This window comes from Aplidium turbinatum, chromosome 15, assembly GCF_918807975.1.
Source record: "Aplidium turbinatum chromosome 15, kaAplTurb1.1, whole genome shotgun sequence".
NCBI classification, from domain to species: domain Eukaryota; kingdom Metazoa; phylum Chordata; class Ascidiacea; order Aplousobranchia; family Polyclinidae; genus Aplidium; species Aplidium turbinatum.
In genome coordinates this window covers 20064250-20085358 of record NC_137486.1, presented here as the reverse complement: position 1 = coordinate 20085358, position 21109 = coordinate 20064250, and the positions used below count along the sequence as shown (strand labels likewise).

Below are 21109 nucleotides of genomic sequence, written 5' to 3'. Positions count from 1 at the left end.
AAAGCATTTTTTCTCCATAAAGTAGTCGAGTGTTGACATTACCTGCTACGATTTATAACGTTCATGTCTCGGTAATTGTGTTTTCATTGCATGGAAACGGCTTGTGAATCTGTTATCAGTTTTCTATCAACAATTTGTGTTCAACTGCAAGGAAAACAAGTCTTCTTTTGAAAATTCAAGGATCTCGTTGATCGACATTTGAAACCCAGCGCGCACACTTTTGCAATATCTATGTATTGTTCAACAGATCATGACCTGGGTGTGTAATAAAAAGCAACCTCGAAAGAACAAGTCTATCTGTAGTTCTGCAAATTACTGTTTTTTTCAACAGGACAGTTTGCGCTATAATTGAAAGTGCTGTAACTACATATTTGTTGAAAAGCTTGAAATTACTATGACATAAAAACCTCTAGCAGTTCTAAAGACTAAGAAGAGACCATTGAGGTTACCGGTATTGTCAGCAATTTATTCCGTCCACTTGGTTTCGCTAAACTAAAAGCCGTCCTTGACGTTTCCTGTTTCATTTCCGATCATTAAAGCGAAAAATATTACTTGCCATAATTTAGCAGGAGTTTGGGTAGGTAGAAGCGACAAAATTAAAGACCACGTTAAAGCATGTTCGAGACAAAAATATTCACGGAATACAACGATTTGACACGGGTGCAACACCTTGAGAAATTTAAAAGTGAAAGAAATCCCAAAATTGCATGTCCGGAAAAGTTGCATAGCGTATATATATAAAATTAACATGACAATAAAAAATAAACAAATTGATAGACAATTGCTGTGCTGTTCGTCGTGGTGCGTTATCTGGGCAACATGGCGAGCACAGCTCTTGAAGTGCTGATCAATTACAGTCTTTTGAGTTGAATCAGCTTCGCTTGTTCTTGCTGTTTCTTTGTTTATTATGCAGTACAGCTATCACGATTATTCCATCCGACTTCTGACCTAGTAGACCTGTGTTAAAAAGTATTTATGAATATTATCAGTGTGAGAAGTTGTTTTGAAAACACGCTTTTGAATTTTCTGTCATGTTTGTCTAGAAATCTGATGCTTAAAAGTTTTATTTCAACAATTTTTGACAACTGATGAGAATTCAATAAGGTTAGTTTACCATTTTGACGATGGTTCAGTCTGAGCAGATAGCCCCCAAGTTTACTTTTGTATATTTGCATTGCCTTCGGTCAATATTTGCAAAATCTTTGGTTGCTGCTGTTCGAGACTCATAGACTGTGTTCAGTCAGCGCCAGTCAAATTGACCTTGTTTTCGCATTTTGCCTTAATTTGAGTTGCTTGGCCAGATATCTTCTCATTTGTACCCCGCAAAGCTTTTTTTTGCGTCCGACATCATTTCAATATCACATGGAACCACTCAGACAATACAAATATTTTTGTTTCTTTGCACAATACCGTATCGCTTGGATGTGTTAATTTATCTGCTGTATTTTTACAAATGAAAATTGATTCACTTAGTGTTCATGTACATCACAACCCCTTCATTAAAAAAAAAAAGTGTAACTTTGCCGATCAAGGACTTATCGAAAATAGGTGATCAAAGTTCCCTGCAAGGCTTAGCTGCAAAGTTCAAGTTCCGGTCTTACAAATACCTCAAAACCATCCTTTTCTCCACAAAATTCATCTTGTTGTTTGTTTTTGTAAATTCTCAACATATCTGACCCTAATTTCATGCTCTTACGTCTAAATCATAAGCAATTTTACCAACACCATTGTTTCAACGTTGAGTTATATTGTATTCAGAGAATTCATGTGAGTGAAAGCTCAGGTTCCGTCGAGCAACTGTCAGCAAGGAAACCAAGAGAAATATTTTAATGCGCTTTCTCCCTTCATTCTCCCCTTCGTGTAATCGTAAGATCTTCCAACACCTCACTCTCATGAAATAGTTAAAATCGCGTCAGCATCGTTTATAGGCTGACAGTTGGGCAGAACTAAGTGACCACAGCAATATTTTTTGACATAATATAAAATCGCATCTATGCGACTAGTAAAACAGATCACATTGTTAGCTGATGCTGTTTTGGCGCTGGAAATAAGATCCATGAACATGCCACATCATTAAAATATTGTTTTGTCTTACGTTTCATCGGTCAGATACAACTGACTCTTTAAAGGCTACAAAGTACAATATTTAAGAAGGAGAAACAAGAACTTTTGAGACAAAATATTAGCTTTTAAGTCCACTTGGCAAGAAAGATGTTTGTCACTTCGATATTATGCTTCGTTATCTTGTTGTTGTGTAAATAGCAGATGCTGTTGTGCCTTGCCTGTCTGTGGTACAAAATAGCAAACTCTCTCCCAAACTATGATATAGAAGTAAAATAATCTTGATGTAACCGCTCTTCCATCATCATACCAACTACCATATCCATACTGTAATTATTTGATGTAAGCAGTTTTTTGCTATTAGTGTCATGAGATGACACAGTTCATCAATCTAAGGTAGTTGTTTTCCGAGGCATCGTATTTTTGCCGTCAGGTTGAAAACCAATTATTAATAATATGAACTCCGCAATTGTATGATTCATTTCAGAATGCCAGTCAGCAAATTACTCCTCGAACAGCAAAGATGTAATACTGATAGATATACTTTTCATCCAGGTATAGCCTGAGAGTTTCTTTGGGAATAACTATGATTCATAATAAATCTATGTTTTTTGGAAACATCAGAAATTCGGTTTTGTCCCAAGCAGAAAAATTTCCGTTCAGCACTCTGACTTCAATTCGTAGGTCACAATTGTAATTAATTCCTTTTTGTACATATGCTTTTCTTTTGTTGCTGGTATTGCAGTCAATAAAATCTTCCCAGCCCAAAGTGCGATTGTTTTATTGGCGTGTACAATTGACTCTCTTACGTCATTTTGGGAACTGTTCTAGACAGGTGATTGTTTTTTTTAGCCAAAAATCACTGAACCGTAACAACGGATATCCGATTGATTGTCAGTGAGTCACAGACTCACCTACGGTAAATAAAGAAAACATAAAAAAAAACATGTGCAATGTTACTTTTTCAAAAACGTTTCACTGGTTTCAAGTGCTGCCATAGGCAACAAAATCCACCATTTTTACATTGATTCAACGTCTGCAGACGTTGAATTAATGTAAAAATGATGGATTTTGCTGTTTGGGGCAAGACCATTAGATAGGCTCTCTGAAAATGGATCATCCAGACAATCAAATACGTCATACTTTGGACTTGTCAAGCATGTGTTAATCTGTTCAACCGTAAATTTGACGTAAAATGAAGTAGTTTGTTTACAACACAAGACATCTTTTCGTGGGAAATTGTTACCTATTAGAAAATCCAAGCACTTCAGCTGATTCATGTTTAATTTGCTCCACTGGTGAATTTGTTACCTAATTATCGCTTCTCCCTTATGGCAGATGAATCAATCCAAAACGGATAGTTCAAAATATTTTAAGTTTCTTACACACGTTATCCACATTATGCCTTGTAGTGTAACACGTCATCAATCTGACGTCATTTTTTTCTGGACGAAAGTGCAAATTTTTTGAAAGTGCAAGTGAAGAATAAGGGTATATTCCAAGGAGCTTGTCCCCCATCTTACTTCTACCAGTTTGCCTGCTGGTGTTTGCCTATCGCCATATTCGAAATGTTTCATGTATTTCATCCACATCAAAAAGTCCATACCCTGTAGTTCATCTCATGTTTGTAAGGTCTCATTACTGACACAAATGCATTCAAATTATCTCATTTGTTCGTTGTCTGTCATGCCTTGGTGCATTTAAGATGCTTTGCAGGTTAAGTGCAGTTGATCCCAGGCTATATACAAGTTGAAACTGACATTTGTCTGTTAGGCAAAAATCTCTGGCATGCGGTAATCGTTGCATTGCACGCAACTGAAGGCCCTAAAATACTAAGACATTTTTATTGCGTGTTGTCTTGAAGAATGTCGATTTCAGGTGATGTTTTAACCATTAGCATAGTTTCAGACACTGCGATTGTTTTTTCTTAAAGATCTCTTTCTAAATTACTGTTTTTATTTCTCCTAGTTCAAAGTGCCAACTGTCTCTGGTGAATGTGGTGAAATGGGAGATTTGCATTGGTTTTAGAAATTCGATTAAATTATTTTTACGCCCAGTCGCCCACACACATTTGTTATGCAACACAGGTGACCTGCACAAATTTGGTAAGCCTACACCAGAGACCCAGACAGCGAAATCCGTCATTTTTTACATTGGCCCAACGTCTGCAGGCGTTAAATCAATGTGAAAATGACTGATTTTGTTGTTTTGCGTGTTCTTTTGTGCAGCGTTGATGTTGTCATGCATTACAGAGTACAGACTTCACTGTTTTGTGTATAGGTTTAAACTTTGCCGAAAAAAAAGAGACTGCTTTAAACATATCTTGAATAAGACATTTGTTGAGGATGTGTGTCTAAAATGTTGCTGAAGAAATGTTTAACGACATTTCATTAAAGAAAAACGCGTGTAAAACAACCTTTTACAATTAGCAACCATAACCATTGAATTTGGGTACCACCAGTTTCTACTCCGCCTAGACATTATCGTGGAATTTAGTTCGCAAGATTTCAATAACAATCATAAATCACAGCTTTGCTCTGACGTATATGATGTTGTATTGACTCTTTTATGATAAAGACCACTTTGAAGTAGTTGATATGACGAACTAGTATGATGAAAACCAACTGACGAATTTGTGAAAAGAATGACCAGAAAATAACAAGAATTTACGACTTCCAATGTGTAAACAAGAGTATTATAGCTTTAAACCGCTTCAGCAATTGCCTAGAAGGCATGAAAGTAGTGATAAGCCTCAGTAAAATATTTGTTGTTTGCTATGGAAAGATTTGATAGCTTTTGATTTCTATTTTGAAAATTATACTAATTTGATTACTATTTTGATAACTTATGAATAAAAAAGTGCTCTATAGAATCAACGAGTCTCTGTCATAACAGATCACAAGACTGTCATGAGAGGTCACTACAAATCTCTAACTCTACCAAACAAGACTTGGGATTCCAAATACGAAACAGTTCAAAGGTTTCGATAAAAAATTTAAAACATTTAATTTTGTCATGCAAGACAAGTACCCAGTTTGGGGCATGCGTGATGGATAGCCAAGCCTCATCACTTGTCAGTGGGGTAATGACTGATCGAGACTTGTATCATTCAACAGTGTTGCCTGTGGTCCAGTTATATCTACTGTGTTTTCAGTTTCTTGGTGGTTTAAGAAGTTTTGGGACATTTGTACTCTGGTCATGTCAAACACCAGTTGTCGAAAAGTACCACAAACGCTGATCAAATATTTTATCATTTTGTGACAGTTTTTAAACGTCGGTTCAGTGTATAAATTGGTTGCTTTTGTGCTTTTGCAAACTTTGAAATCTTACACAATTTAGAAGTGGTCTTTGTACTTTAAATATAACGGGTACTTAATTAATGTTTATTTTATCCAAAAATTGTGGGTTTATGCCACAAATAGCTTTATATTGCTTCATGTACATTTAATAGACCTCATTTTTTTAGTAAGCTTTGCGCACAAAAAGAGCTAACGCATGCTTGAACGAATTAGTCGGATCAGTGACAAAATAAGTTTTTAGATATACAATTGATTTTCGGTTCAAATAAATTTTCGGTACTTCTCAAAAAGACCAAAAATGTCTGCATTAATGAGAAGCCGAAGTAATGTTGAATTCATAGCTTTCCACTTGGCGAGGAGGTTACGTATTTACCACTCTGAAAGATTCTCATGTTATGCATTTGTTGAAAGGACTTTTGATTAAAATTTACTGCTGGCTGCATGATATTGCATATATTAAACTTCGATGGTTTGTTTATTTTGGGCTCGCCGATTATGGTAACCCTGGTACGACCTTTTGACACCACGACCAATCCTGTTAAAGAATGACAGCGCACAGAGAATGGTCACTCATTCCGTAACGTAATATCTTCATTCCCTTTTCGTTATCACGTTATTCATTCAAATACTCTCATGTTATGCATCAACGGTTTTACTTTGCGTATTTCCAGTGCACTTTTATTCTTATCTACATTAAGAAATATGTGTAGGATATATTAAACTACCGATGTTTTATTTGCGGCTTCAGCGCTTTCTCCCTATTAAGAATTTTGTGATAAAATTGCTTCACTATGTCTATCAGTGTTTGTAGCTTCAACAAGCTTGGGTTCCTTTATACTTTTTTTTTTCAAACTTTTATCAACTAAAGATTATTTTCTATTACATGGTGTTTCATAGAGGTTTGAATGGCGTCTTTGATTCCCTGAAATTTGAAAGTATGCTTTCATTCTTTTTGTTAATTGTCTATGGAGATGGAGAGACAGTCTATCTTTCGTTTAATATTTGTGTTCTCCGAGTCTCAGCTTGTCAAACATGTCAAGTACATTGTATATTTTGTCAATACAGTAAGTAGCGAAATCATTACTGAGACATTCATACTTGGCCCGTAGCTACTGCAGCTTCAAGTAAGGGGTGGCGGAAGTTGCCTCCTAATTTATTGATCCTTTTATACTTCTTTCTTCATACCTACTTGCATACGTATGTGCCTAATTATAAATCTGATGAATGACTTTTGTAGTATCCAGGCTTACGCTTTACGCAAGGAAGCCAATCTTCGTGTCGTTTCCTTCCACCCCCTTTTAGGCATGCCTTCAAGTGTTTTGCCAAAGACACAGGCACAATGGCACATGTTCTAGGTGCCGAACTGGCACCTTTTCTCATCACTCGGCTATGCCGCCGACATCTCTGATCGTAAATCTCTATGAACCACTCCTTCTGACATTCCCATGCTACAATTGAAGGGTTTATTAGGAGTGATTATTTTTCTAACATGTAATGATATGAAAGGTGAAATTGCTGCAATCTTTCGCTGATGTTTTATTCATTACGACAAGGCAAATCCTCAAAGTTACTTACTAGCTAAATGTGCCTTTTCTTGCTTGCACACTCATTAATTAGTTTCATTGGCAGATGGATTGGTTAAGTCACTATTCTCGCAAAGATGATAAAATTGAAATCAAACAGTCAAATGCTTATGAAGTAGATGCTGGTTTTTCTTGACCTCTGTTAAGTCACAAAGGCTTAGCGTTTACAAAGCGATAAAAATGAATCAAGCATTAATGGCGACAACCGCGCTTAATCGGACTGCATTGTCTTGGTCCGTGGCCACTGGCCACGTCTTGGTGCCTATGTGGTCCGATTAAGCGACGTTTACTATTCACGGTAGGTTGACAATCAAAAATGAAAGACATCACATGACCAGGAAGTGAGGAAAATGGTATTTTGTCAAAGGTCCACTTAAATACATAAAATCCTGGATCAAACACCCAAGAAGTGTGGCTATGAACCCAGAGACTGACGCTGCACTTATTGTAAGTCTCAAACATTTTTGTTGAATCGTTAAGAAAGCAGATTCCAATGTCCTTGCTGACATTACTTTCCAACGTCCGCAGACGTTGTAACGATATAAAACCTTTACCTTTTGTTAGTGTGGGTAAGCTTTGTAGCGTCAAACTTGATTAAGATAAGTGCTCTGACTGAGCCTGTTCATCTTGTGTTTAGACAACATCAAACGACAATCTTCAATATCACATGTCCTTTCTATTTTTAAGCCACGGTAACAGGTCGAACTGCTTTATGTAATGATTCGTATGTCACTTTCACATCGCATAACTGAAAATATTGATGGTATTAACATATTGTTTGCTATTCAAATTCAGTCTGTGTAATTTTTGTATTGTTTTATTCATGGCTTTATTGTATATTGCTATGAAATAGACAGAGTTGCAAAAGAACATAACTACGGTGACAAAGCTTGTGAACAATTCAATAGTTTCACCCTAAAGGCGCCAACGATCTCGATGTGGATCATGTAGTTGTTTACATTTCATACAACGAGCCAGCACAGGCCTAGTTCTAAAATGGAAACGATGCAGGAAAGAATTAATGGGCCTTATGTAAGGATGACATGCACATCAGAAAAACATTCCATATCTCTAAAAGATCTTGTTGGCTTAAATTATATCAACACGATGGCTGCACGACGCATACTCAGATAGTTAGTCCAGCCCATTGGCACATTGAAAGATGGTCGAAGGCAGAGACGCTTGGACTGGCAAAGAGGACTCAAATGCAATAGGTCAGCAAGTGTGGTCGTTTTTTCCATGTTTAACACTGATGGAAAAGAAAGTTGTACAATGTACAGTACTTGTATGATAACATGGAATTTATATAATCTTCAATGACCCAACACTTATTAAAAATGCTTTTGTCACAAATTCACGAACAATAGTCAACTGACTGACATGTTTTCTATCCACGGACTGCCAAAGCCAATGAGAAAAACTTATTGTTTTTCGCATCTCTGTCGAACTCTGTTGTGGCGTCGAATTACATGTATTTGGCTCCATTGGCAGTGACGTAACTACTGTAGAGGTTGTACCGGGTCTGCTACTATTCGGTGAGTCCGATTCGGTGAGTTCCTAACCTCTAACCCCTAACCCAAACCCCTAACCCTAAAACGGCAATGATAATTAGGTTACAGTACTCGATAATTAAAAAAAAAATTTGAAAAAATCCCCCGTTAAGGGATCGGACTCACCGAAACGAGCCATTCCGGGTTGTACCAGGAGGAAAACCATTTTTAATGGCCTCCACTGGTCTTTTTTTAAGCAAAATAAGCGAAAAGTAACCCAAGTATTGCATTTGGCCAGACGAGGAGATGCGATTCCTTTATCAGTTATCCCCTTATTTCTATGGGCGGAATGGCCCGTTTCGGCTAGTCCGATTGGGCTAGTCCGATTGGGCTAGTCCGATTTGGCTATTACCCTTTTCGGCTACAGCCCGATTCGGCTAGTCCGATTGGGCTAGTTCCCTATTTGGCTACAGTCTTTATCGGTTAGTTCGTATTCGGCAATTTTTTGAAAATCCAACGATAATCCTTCTGTAATAACAAAAAATCCTTCTGTAAATCCAATGACGCCTTCTGTTTATTTAGAGAATTTTGTATTTTATTCCACAATATGGTTTCTTTTGCATTTCGACAAAGAAAAACAAATTGAAATGAAATTTAGCGAAAAATGTTTGAACTATTAAATTGAACTGTTTGCTCACATAAAATCGACAACGACGCCTTCTGTTTATTTAGAGAATGTTGTATTTTATTTCACAATATTGTTTCTTTTATAGTTGAAATTATCGAAGCTTTGGATGAGTGGGGTTTAGACCTAACCATTGAGATCTTAAAACTAAAAAGCGAATTAAATTTATTTTTGAACTGTTAATATTTGCTCAGATAAAATTGACATGTATCCTGCGCCGCCGTCTGCATGTAAACTTAGAATATATTAGAATCCTCAACTATTACAAAATTCTAAATCCAACGACGCCTTTTGTTTATTTAGAGATTTTGTATTTTATTCCACAATTTATCGTTTCTTTTGCATTCTTGCATTTTATCCAGTGTTTACCTTTGAGTGCCTTCCTAGACAGTAAAATCCGTCATTTTTACAATAATTCAACGTCTGCAGACGTTAAATCAATGTAAAAATGGCAGATCTTACTGTCTGGGTGAGCCATGCGATAAATTAAAGCCTTTGGTTGCGTCATAATGAACTATGTAATTACCATTCCTAGACCGAGGAGCAAGACTACGCGCGCCGGTATTTAAAAGAGAATAGCGGAGAAAAAAGTAATGCTTGTCACAAAGCAATGACAAAATTCTTGAAAACCTTTTCGAATGCGTTGATTAATGATTTTAATTGGGAAAGAAAGCCAGAAGTAGACATTTGTTTATTCAGGTTAAAGTGAAACCACTCTACGTTGGACTAAAGCGCAAAGTAACTATCAAGTTGCCTTGCAAAGCGGAAGATCAAAGTTCGCAAAACCGGTCGTAAAGTTGATTTTGCCCAAAAATTAGGTTGTTGAAATCAATGCTTAATTACTCGTAACTTTCACGTGATATAGGCCTAATTTTTTTTTGTAGTCAGAGTGTAAAAGATGGAGGTTTGATATTATTGAATTGCATAGGCGTCGACTTTTTAACAAACCTTGGGGGGCGAGAAAGGTGATGACGTCATAACCGTAACGCTATTTTACTCAATTAAAATAGTCTTTGATTAAGCTTAGTGTCTTGTTTATATTGACAAATAGGTCGCAAACCGAATTTATTAGAACCGCTGCTTGAAAGGATTAGTTTTACGCATGCAGTACGCCTAGTCGTAAAAATTTTGATATTGATAGCTCATAATTGGAACAGTTGGAAAACAAGACGATTCGTTTCCTTTTCGTGCGAGTGAATAACAACGATCAAGACAGTGAAGTTATCGAAATAAAACGTAAAAAATCATGATCTCAAGCAGAGTGAAAACCCGCTATCAGTTTTATTAACCTCGTTTCGCTAATTACTTACTTTCAAAGCGTTGACAACGGCGAAGTGTTTTCTCTTCTGTTTTTTATCGAAAGTCTTTGTAGTCTTTTATTGAATACAGTAGGCTATATACTCGAGTAAAGGTCGAGATGTTCGCAAGTGATTTTCACACCAAAAAGGCAAGTTCAACTAACACGGGACGTGCTGTTGTCTCCAGCTCGGCAGTTTTCAAAATGAACGCACTAAAAATCATTGTCGACGTAGATTACGGAGTGTGCCTAAGTAAAAGTTTTGAATACGTTTATTTGCAGTGATTCAAACTTAATTTTCAAATTCAATCATTTCTTGTCAATTCTAAACTTTATGCACTTGTTGAGCAGTATGCAAAGCTCACGAGACAAAACAGAAAGAGCTGTTTTAAGAGATCATTTTTTTATTTTTGCGTGTAGGATATAATCGTTCTTATTATTACGTAACATTCCATGATCGTTAAAGTCGATGTCAAACCTTAGCGGCCGCATAAAACAATGATGTTAGGTCAGCTAAGTGATAATAGCGGTAAGAGACGTCGTTAATGCAGGCAATATCTGCGACCAAGACCATTAAACACCTTTTCTTTTATCGGTTTTCGATTTAATTCTCACACATTGCGAAGAAAACAATACGTTCTGTTAAATCATAATTGTCTCACAGCGGGAAGACCTCGTTGAAAATAGCGTGTCTAATTTAGCTGGTTTACTGAATATTGCCGTGAATAGTTACATGACTATTCCAGCAGCGTAAGTTACTCTACCATCCACTTTGAAATTTCCATACCGTATGAGAAAGCCATGCAATCAGCTGCTGTTTTGCGGGCAAGAGCAACGTAGGCTTTTCTTGCTTTCGGCATTATTTAAGTCCGTTTAAATTATCTAAATCTCTTTCGCGAAGTGTTTTATCTTTAAAACACCACTTGTAATCACCACTTTTGTTGCCCCTCAACCATAAATTTACGGGGGGCGTCGCCCCCCGGAAGTCGGCGCGTATGTCGAATTGAATCGCCGGTTAATACTTACCGCCAGGTAACACTCTAAATTGATGGACCGCGCATTATCGTAAAAAACTGTTCGTCCGCGCATTTGCCAGTTTGACTATACTATATATATATGATAATACTGTATATGACTTTGTTTTACAGCATCAAATTTATGCTATCTCCGTAATTAATAACTCGTATGTAAGTTTTTACATGTATTTTGAACAATAACACACTCGAACAACTAACAAAACGCTTCTATTTATCTCATTAACCTCTATTGGTAATAATGAAAAATGTTGTTTTGATGTAAAAAAACATATTTTGAACGAACCCAGACAACAAAATTCGTCATTTTTACATTCAATGTAATAATGTAACAATCAATGTAAAAATGAAGGCGTCGTTGTCGATTTTATGTGAGCAAACAGTTCAATTTAATAGTTCAAACATTTTTTGCTAAATTTCATTTCAATTTGTTTTTTATTGTCGGAATGCAAAAAAAAACATATTGTGGAATAAAATACAAAATTCTCTAAATAAACAGAAGGCGTCATTGGATTTACAGAAGGATTTTTTTGGATTACAGAAGGATTATCGTTGGATTTTCAAAAAATTGCCGAATACGAACTAACCGATAAAGACTGTAGCCAAATAGGGAACTAGCCCAATCGGACTAGCCGAATCGGGCTGTAGCCGAAAAGGGTAATAGCCAAATCGGACTAGCCCAATCGGACTAGCCAAATCGGACTAGCCGAATCGGGCTGTAGCCGAAAAGGGAAATAGCCGAATCGGACTAGCCGAATCGGACTAGCCCAATCGGACTAGCCGAATAGTAGCAGACCCTTCTATGGGAGGTTTTTTGCATTCCTAAAGTGGCGGTTGGGTATTGTTTTATTTTCACATCTTTGAGACCGTTGCTGTTATGCTGAAATAATTTCAACGTTTTCAAAATCTGTTCTCAAACCATGCGGAGTCACAGACCCAGAGGCAGGCGCGAATCTAAGAGTTTTTTTCGGGGGGGGGGGGCCAGAAAATTTGAAAATCAATTAAAAAGAAAGAAAAAGCTAAACAGATATGAACAATGATACTACGACATATACGATATGCTAGAAAATATACATTAAAACAACCATTTTCATCAACTGTGATGCCGAGGGACTAATATCAGCTGTTTAGAAGCATATCAAACCATTTGATGCGGAATCATACAATTTTTCACAAAATTTCGGGGGGGGCCCGGGCCCCCCCCCATAAATCCGCGCCTGCCCAGAGGAGTATTATGCTGTTCGTTTAACTTTTTTACTCTGAGCTCTACACATTCCATCTTTCAGGTGTTCAACTGTTCATGTGACGTCTTTTCAATGCAGAGAATTGTTTTGTCAATTTGAATGTCTATGATGTCATCATGCGCCTCTGTCGACTGTTTATCACTACACTGTTCCGTTTTTACCACTGTTATTGTAAGTTTCTTTACGACATAATTTGTTTGCTGCTCTGGGAGTAGAAACATTCTAAAAAATGAGAGTTTATTTGTTGTGTTTGTCTTTTGCAAAAGGCAAAATCAACATTGAAGGAGTGAATCGTGTCTTGTGTTGTAAAAGTGGAAACGTTACATGGTTTGTTATTTGAAGAAACCAATACCCCACCTACTCTCGATAGATACACACTTGACTTTCCGGTTTTGTAGACTTTATGTGTTCCAACATGTTTGACTACACCTAGTGTTTCCGTCTGTTTATTGTCTGACGTGATTGTGACAACATATGAAAATGTCACAGCCAAGCTTCGGCTTCAAATATCTGTGTAGCATTTGCTTCAGTTTGCAATGGTTTGCTCTATTTCCAATGGCAACATGTTCTACTTAATAGGTCGTCCTGTTTCCGTTACAACTCCACTGTTAATGTAAATGGTTCAAAACTTGGCGAACTAGCTCTTATAAAAATAGGTTGGATTTTCGCAGCAAGACTTTGACTTTCAATTCGAAATGAATTTAAGGGCACACCAGGTTCTGTTAAGGGTTCCCGGAGGTACATTGTGTTGGACTCAGAGCTCTGCGAAAGGGTCATTTGAAATATCTGTTGAATCCTTTTTAGCAATCTCAAATAGGTTTCAAAAACCGCAAGATTTGTGATTAGAGCCATATTGGACTTTTAGTTAAAATGCTGACGCGAAATGATCTTATAATATTTATAGTTACATTGTTTATTTTGTATATATATATAGTAGCTTTTTATCAATCTTGAATAGACTTCTCACTGACCTTTTTGAGAATGCATAGTTGGAACTTCTCGATCATTCTGCATTGCTGACTATATTTAGATTTTCACTTCAAATGCGACAACAAATTATTTGACAGGTCGTGAGCCCAATTATATCTGAACTGGAAGCGAAAATATGCAATTTTAGGGGAATTTTTGGAGCTTTCAAACTGACACAACCATATATGTCCACAAAGATGTATCTTGGTGTCTTTTCACCATATTTGTTTTTCATACTGATATATCCCCATCAGTCAGATATATCCCCATCAGTACTTTCCAATCTTTGAATTTAAATCACTTAAGCTGCTAATGTTCAACTGACATAAAGATCGCATTTCCGATTATCAAATCTGACAGCTGTTGGATCAATTCGTCGAACTAAAGATTCTCCTGAACATTTTTGCGTCTCTTCTGTGGTCAACTTCATTAAAACACTGTTCGAGTGTTCGTTTAGTTTAGATTTAGACATTGAAAGGCAATGAGAAAGTTGAGGAATAATGGGATCGTTCGGATAGATGCCACAAACAATTTTATTACGGTAGCCTATGACTATGTATATGATGAAAAGTTTGCAAACGAGTAATTTATTGGTCAAGTGCATTTAAGTTTATTCCATAATTCACTAATATACAAGAAACGAAAAAAAACTTAAGACACTGTGTTTTGAGGATTCATTTTTGGAAAGAAGAAGCTCTCCAGAAGTTTGTGCAAAACCATTGTTCGTTTCTTCACCTACTTTTGATTAGGGTGTCGTGAAAGTCACCCTCGTGTCTGGTAGTCGAGTGCCTGAGGAAAGAATAGCGATAGACATCGCACCGTATTTCAGCCAACCAAATATGCTTGCTGTACTTGCGAGTAATAAGTTGAGCCCTGGTTTGACGATCGAAAGGGCGCCGGTTCGACACCGCTCAAGAGCATGTGGCGTGCCTTTGACGAGATACTTAAAGGAATGCCTGAAGGTGGACACAAGGATTGACTTTCTTTCCTTTCCGTCCGCTTAAACTACATTGCGACAAAAAGGTGCTGATAGCCAGAAAGAGAGCTACAGTCTCGCTTCCCACTATCACGGTTTTCTGCAGGTCAGCCACAACATCTTGAAAAAAACGTTTTACGAATTTATTGCTCAGCCATTAAGAGATACTTGCAACAAAAGTTCAATATGAATCAACAAAATTATTACAAAAATAATACAATAAACGTTAATAGCAGCAGTTCACCACTGTAGTGATAGCATCATTGGCAAATTAAAATAAATTAAGAAAATGTTCATTTCAATACCACTTCATTCCTCAAGAAAAGAAATAGGCGTTGATAAGGAATAGACGCTTCCACACAATACTGTACGTTGGAGTAGTTTTGGTTTATAGTTACAGTTCAATGTGAGCATTCTTGCAAATGAATTGAATCCGCTTGATGATTCTTTATCACTTAGAATTCTATAAAATATGTTGTCATAGTCTTCAGAAGCTAGACACTACATGGCAAATTGTTGACATAATACTTCAAGGCAAAGATGCAAGAAGAGTTAGTGCGAATTATTGCTGAAATTTTATTTGCAGTGCAATTTTGTATCAGATGAAGTACTTCGGACACAATTTTCGCGCTGGATACAATCGCGAAGTGTAGCAGCGCGACTGCAATTGTTGGTCGACCTCTGCATGGCAACCAATACGTTAGCCCAGCTAGCAAAGTGGCTCTTTTTACATTAATTCAACGTCTGCAGTTGTTACATCAAGGTAAAAGGAACCGCTTTTGCTAGCTAGGTTACTGGACAATCAGGAATAACTTGGCAACTGACAGACCGTGTCGACATCGAATATGTCACAATTAGGTGGTCTGGTGCTGCATTGAACAGAGATTTGAAAACTTTTTATGACAAATTGAATTGAACAGAAAAACCATTGGAGGCAAACTTTCATGGTTACGCCTGGAGTGGCTTTCTGGATCCACAAGTCACAATTTTGTCGCAAAATACAAGCAAAAAGTTACCAGTCTCGTCATTGTAGTGGAAGTACTTAAGAAAAGCAACCACGAAAAGGTAAAGCTCATACACAAGAAGACCAAATGTTATTATTGTTGTCTGATATTGTGGTTCAAAATGTTTTAACGTAATATTTAACGTCGTAGGACTTTGCAGTTACATTATGTTCTATGCTGTTTCCGCACCAACTTCTCGCCTGCACGCTCTGCCACCTTCCTCCCACCTGCATCTCGTGCGGCAACCTTCGCTTATCGATCACGCATTGTTCGCGATAGATAATTTGATCTCACAACTCGATCTTATCCATAATTCCCATGACGTCATCCATCAATGACGTACCAAGATCTAGGTCTAACTCCCATCCTTCGTCTAAGGATGTTGTGTCGCTCATTGGCAACTTGGCTGGTTCGTTGACAGTTGCAGGTTTGACATTGTAATGGCCGTTGGCGATATGATTATCCGCGTCTGGAATTCTTCTAGGCTTTTCCGGGCCGTTTGGAATTCTGTTTGGCGTTTGCACCATATTGTTCAGTCCTGTTTCGTGGCTGATAGCTTTCCCATTAGCAATGTGATTATTGTTCATTGTTTTCTTCGTCTTTTTCCCTTTGTTATCTTTCTCTGGCGTGAGTTCGCCTTGTTCATGTAACAAAGGCAGCGAGAAGGCTGATTGTAAAATGGGCGATTCCAAGACACCATATCCTTCACACGGTTGGTTTGATAAAGATTTCGCGTCTGCCTTTGTTCCGCTGCAAATAAAACCACATCTGTTAGAAAATGGGTTTCTTTCGAGTTGACTGCGTAATCGTCGTATGCATTAAATTGCTTACAAAGAGATGCAAAACAACTTCAGTTTTCTCTTTTTCCGTATTTCAAAGACTTCACTTATTGTAAATGATAGAACAAAGTCTATCTAATGGTAGGTCTACTCACTGTTTCGTTCTAGTTTCTAATAAAGGTTGTTTAATGGCACAAAAGTAGCACATCTTGAATATTTGCACGCAATGGTTCGGACTAATTTTGATGCTTCGAACTCAACCATGTTGTTGATAATTCATGCTTCATCAGTTGTCGCAGTCTTGAGAGCTGCGTGTGTTATTGTTTCTCTTTCGAACCAAAATGTGATAAAGTTATTCATCACATATAAATATTGGGTTTGTGGAGGGTTGGGTTGCTTAAAAGGCGACGTCAAATTATTTCAATCTTATGTTCTTTCACGTTTCTCGCACAATACAACAAAGTCTGTCGAAGCCCTATCGGAATTCTAGAATCATGACGTTTGTTCGTCGTCGTGTGAGCCTCTGGGGCCGAGGGTCTATCCTTTTTACCGCCCCAGATTCACGATGTTCCCCGGATGACGTTTGTTGATGCAGCGTCATACACGGAACTGTTGTGACGTCATTACGTAACCATTGTTTGTCACAACTGAAACTAGCTGCAGTTGCGTTTCAAAGAACTCGAATCACTTCAGTTCTCACCTGCTTTTGTCCTTCTTGCTTGATTTCCCTTTTCGCCGCATGCTTTGAAACGTCATAATTCCCTCGCGTTTGTCTGTCGCGCCATTTGTCGTCGCCGTTTCTTTGGCGTTCTTTTGCTAAAGCCAAATTAGGTTTGTTAGAAATTTCCTTGTTTTCTCACTTCCGTTGGAAAAATGACAGTTGCAAAGTCAGTTATTTGCACATCAAAACTGCAACTAGTTGAGTACCCGCAGAAATGCAATGTTTTAGTAGCGAAAAAGACGCACACACATAGTAACAACGGAATTTTTGGATCACATACAGTAAAAGGCTGAATGCGTACAAGTTGAAACCCAATAATACTCAAATAACATGAAATCGTGATTGTGATAACTTTGTTACGGTGTACTTACATTTAAAAACGTTGTATCTCCAAACATGTCGTCCGCCCCTCCTCTGCCAACATGCGCCTTGTGCCTGAAGTCTAATGGCAGAGAAATCATTTCTGTCGAGAGAAGCTCGCGTAATTTTTGACCATTCTTCCCAGCTCCCGAACCATTTTTCCCGCTGTTTGGCTTCAAATAGATCGGGGCTTTGGCCGGCATGTTAGCTTTCTTATGATTAGGAGCCTTTGTAAGGGTGAAGATAGTGCTCGCCAGCTTGACTGTTATAATAACCAAGCTTTCTGATTTTTAATTAATACTTCCTGCACTCCGATTGAACGGATAAAATATATTCCAAAATTATCCAAGAAAGGGATGGTAACCAGAATTGTGAGTTTAAACGCAATTTAAATTTACAAGTACAAAGCAACTTTCTGTAGCCTGCAACAAAATGTCATGTTAGTTCAATCGTTCCAAATCATTCCACTTTCGGATTATTAGATTGACTGACATACATCAGCGTCAGTGAAGCCAATCTTTTCAGTATTCAATGACACGTAGTAGTAGTAGTCAGCACTATAATATTAATTGAATTTATTTCTGTGTCAAGTTCACATGATAACTTTGTGGCACTACTTAGACTTTTACGTTTTCTGTGCAAGATCCTAAACTCATCAACGCTTGTGAAAAGTATGCCATGTAATTTGCTTGCAGCTACTCATAGACTTGTGGTTTTTGTCATGACGTTCACCCCGTTTTCGGAGTCTACTAATTTAAATTAGTTGGTATGGTTCGAAGTCAGCTGTTATAGTTTCAATCAAAGATATAAATTCCTTAACTGGATGGCTGCCTTCATTTCAAGCTAACTTGTAAAAGCAATATTTGCTTTATTTTAGTTCCGGGGAGAGTTTGTTTTTTTACGCCACAAGACAGGCAAGGCACAACAATACAACATGGCTGAGCATTACAAAAAATATTTTACGTATTTACAAATAGTATTAACAGTCGAACGTTTTCGAATTAACTAAGCCCTCACCATGAATCAAAAAATATTTGTAAGAAATGCCATAAGTTTCATTTTCTTGAACGAACTAGCTAACTGACTAAACAACTAGAAATAGGCAGCGATTGAAATCTAACAGTGCGGTTTGATACTAGAAAATACCATTCGGATACACTCGTTGAATATAAAGCTGTTGGCATTTCAGAACATGTTTCTCTCTGTTCTAACGGTAAACTTTAGCTTGTAAACATCACTACGTCTCTAACACTCTGGCTTTGTTTTACTGATCTAAAGCGAAACCTTATACCAACGAGACAGAAGTACTCGCCTTTTTAAATGCGACCAAAAGTAACTCGACTGTCGCACTGCAGGCACATTAAGTAACTGCACTGGAGAAAAAGGCACGGGCATGGAGCTCAGCCTCGGGTTTGTCTGTTGTCTCGTTGAGCTTGCGGCTTGACCCTAGCCTTTCGTCTAGTAAACCAGAGCAAATATTTTGTGGTTTGGCCTTATATTGACACTTTTATGGTTAATCTAATCTAGCTCACGCTTTTTGCCTGGCAGACATCTTTCTGCGATAAAATGTGTTTGCCAAAACTGCTACTTTCTGATAGTACAATTCTTCATGTACATGGATCAAATGTAAATTAAACGTACACCAGATGTAAGTTTTATACGTACAGATTGAGTTAATCCAATGACATGCAAGTGTTTGTCAGCAATAAAATTTTGAGGACGTTTAGAAATCATCTTGGAGCTTGAGGTAATTAGGAAGTTTGCTTTTGGTCTTCTGAAATAAATTTTCACTATTCTTGCTCATAACTTCAAGATCGTAACAACGATTATTATCCCTTTCACTGTTCACATCAACATTACAGCAACTACTATGCAAATTAGTTTGCTACATTTACGTAGTTTACATTCCAGCGAGCTGTGGTATCATTCCTGCTGCTAAACTAGAAGAAAAATCAGCTTTCTCAGTTTTTTACAATTTTTTTACCACAATTCAGTACAAATTGCTCAATCAGCAAGTGGTCACGCGATTCGCTCAGGAATGATCAAACTCCGACTAGCAAATCAGCTTATTTTACATTGATTTTACATCCGCAGACCTTGAATCAATGTAAAAAATAGTTTGATCTGCTGGATGCGGCAGTGTTTAAACAACTTCGATCATTCCTTAAACTGTAAATCCAAGGGGACTCAACGTTTTTTAATTCTTGTATCTAATCCCTCAACTAAATATTGAACATTTGTGCATTGTCTTTTTCTGTTTAATTTAAACTGTGTTCTGTTGAAACATGGACATATTTACTATTGAAACAGCGTTGATTTTTGTTATCCGCCTCTGTGGCAGCACTATCAAGAAAATCTCGATAGTTACAATCTGTTACTGAAATCGCTTTTCCCGCGGGTTTCTTCCCAGACAACAAATCAACTGTTGTTTACATTGATTCTATGTCTGCAGACGTTGAATTAATGTAAAAAACGGTTGATTTTCTGTCTTGGTCGAAAAGGACCTTTAATTTGCGCTTTCAATCAAACCCTCTATCTCTGGAGAGGCTTTCGGAACAACAGTGGCTAAAACAGCGCGAGATAGGAGGATCCAGTCAGAGAGTAAGTAGTTTATACATTGATTCATCATCTGCAAACTATGGATCAATGTAAAAATTGACTGATTTACTGTCTGAGCTGACAACAAAAGACGAAGTTCAGCCAATAACACTGAGTATCAATAGCCAACTGGGCTCGACATGACTCAGACTCATGTGACAATGTGGAAGTTTTGTTTTCAAGTAGTTAGGGGCCGCGTTCATCTGATGATAAAGTGTTCTAAAAGCAGAAGCGTACAGGTTCTTTTAGTTTCTAATTCATCAGATGATCACCACCGCCACTGAGCTAGAAAAGAAACTTTCCCTGATGAATCTTCACATTTGTCAGAATTTAGAACATAAGTTTTTCTATTCAAGCTCAAAACCAAAACTACTCTTCATTATTCAGCCACATGCCAATCGAACTTGTTTTGCAAAAAAGCTTCTGCGGCTACATCTTCATGCTTGCATCTTATCTCCACGACTGGCTCAACTTTAATTCACGACAACTAAAGAGCTTCCATCGCGCGCATAGATAATGATGTAAACAAACCCAGAGCACGTAATTTCTGCCTGAGCCAAGATTAAACAGGTTCAGTTCCATTTCTGTCTCAATTTCCAACGTTAATTAAGCGAAGGCGGAGTTTTAATTGATTAAAAATATTTTGGAACCTTTTTTGTAGATTGAACTATTCTTCCGCTTCTTCTTGGCTGTTCTCACCTTCCACCCACATGTCTTTTGTGAAATTGTTTCGCAAGATTTTCATTTCACCTCCAAGACGCTAAATGATATAAAAGGGGGAATTTTTCAACCCTAACAAATTTCTATGGCTCAATTGAAAAACGTTGTGTTACGCTGAGCAGGAATTTCAAATCGAAAAGTATTGAACTCGGCTTGCTAATAAACTCGAATGCTTCAAGAATTGTATTTTGCTTTGATGGCCAGAAATAAAAATACAACTAAACTGGATAGGATCTAGTTCATAAAAAGCAGCACTATACCAGCCAGCAAATCAGTCCTTTTTTCATTG

The 21109-nt window shown here is 37.5% G+C and overlaps 2 protein-coding genes across 3 annotated transcripts in view; one reads left to right on the top strand and one right to left on the bottom strand.

Annotated features, from left to right (window-relative positions):
* The window catches only part of LOC145784614 (dnaJ homolog subfamily C member 17-like), a 63592-nt gene that overhangs the window by 22522 nt on the left and 19961 nt on the right, over positions 1 to 21109 (top strand). The window lies entirely within an intron of this gene.
* LOC145784802 (cdc42 effector protein 2-like) lies at positions 14760 to 17945 on the bottom strand. Its single transcript, XM_082596646.1, has 3 exons — positions 17514 to 17945; positions 17122 to 17237; positions 14760 to 16392 (listed from the first exon to the last, which is right to left on the bottom strand). The coding sequence occupies exons 1-3, from the start codon at positions 17703 to 17705 to the stop codon at positions 15933 to 15935; spliced, it is 768 nt and encodes a 255-aa protein (XP_082452772.1). The 5' UTR covers positions 17706 to 17945; the 3' UTR covers positions 14760 to 15932.

Bases quoted from the DNA above. Each gene is read 5' to 3' on its own strand.
- LOC145784802 (XM_082596646.1), bottom strand. From the start codon at position 17,705: ATGCCGGCCAAAGCCCCGATCTATTTGAAGCCAAACAGCGGGAAAAAT. The intron at 17,238-17,513 runs GTAAGTACACCG...ATTTGGCTTTAG, and splicing joins GAGATACAACGTTTTTAAAT to CAAAAGAACGCCAAAGAAAC. The intron at 16,393-17,121 runs GTGAGAACTGAA...TTTTATTTGCAG, and splicing joins AGCAAGAAGGACAAAAGCAG to CGGAACAAAGGCAGACGCGA.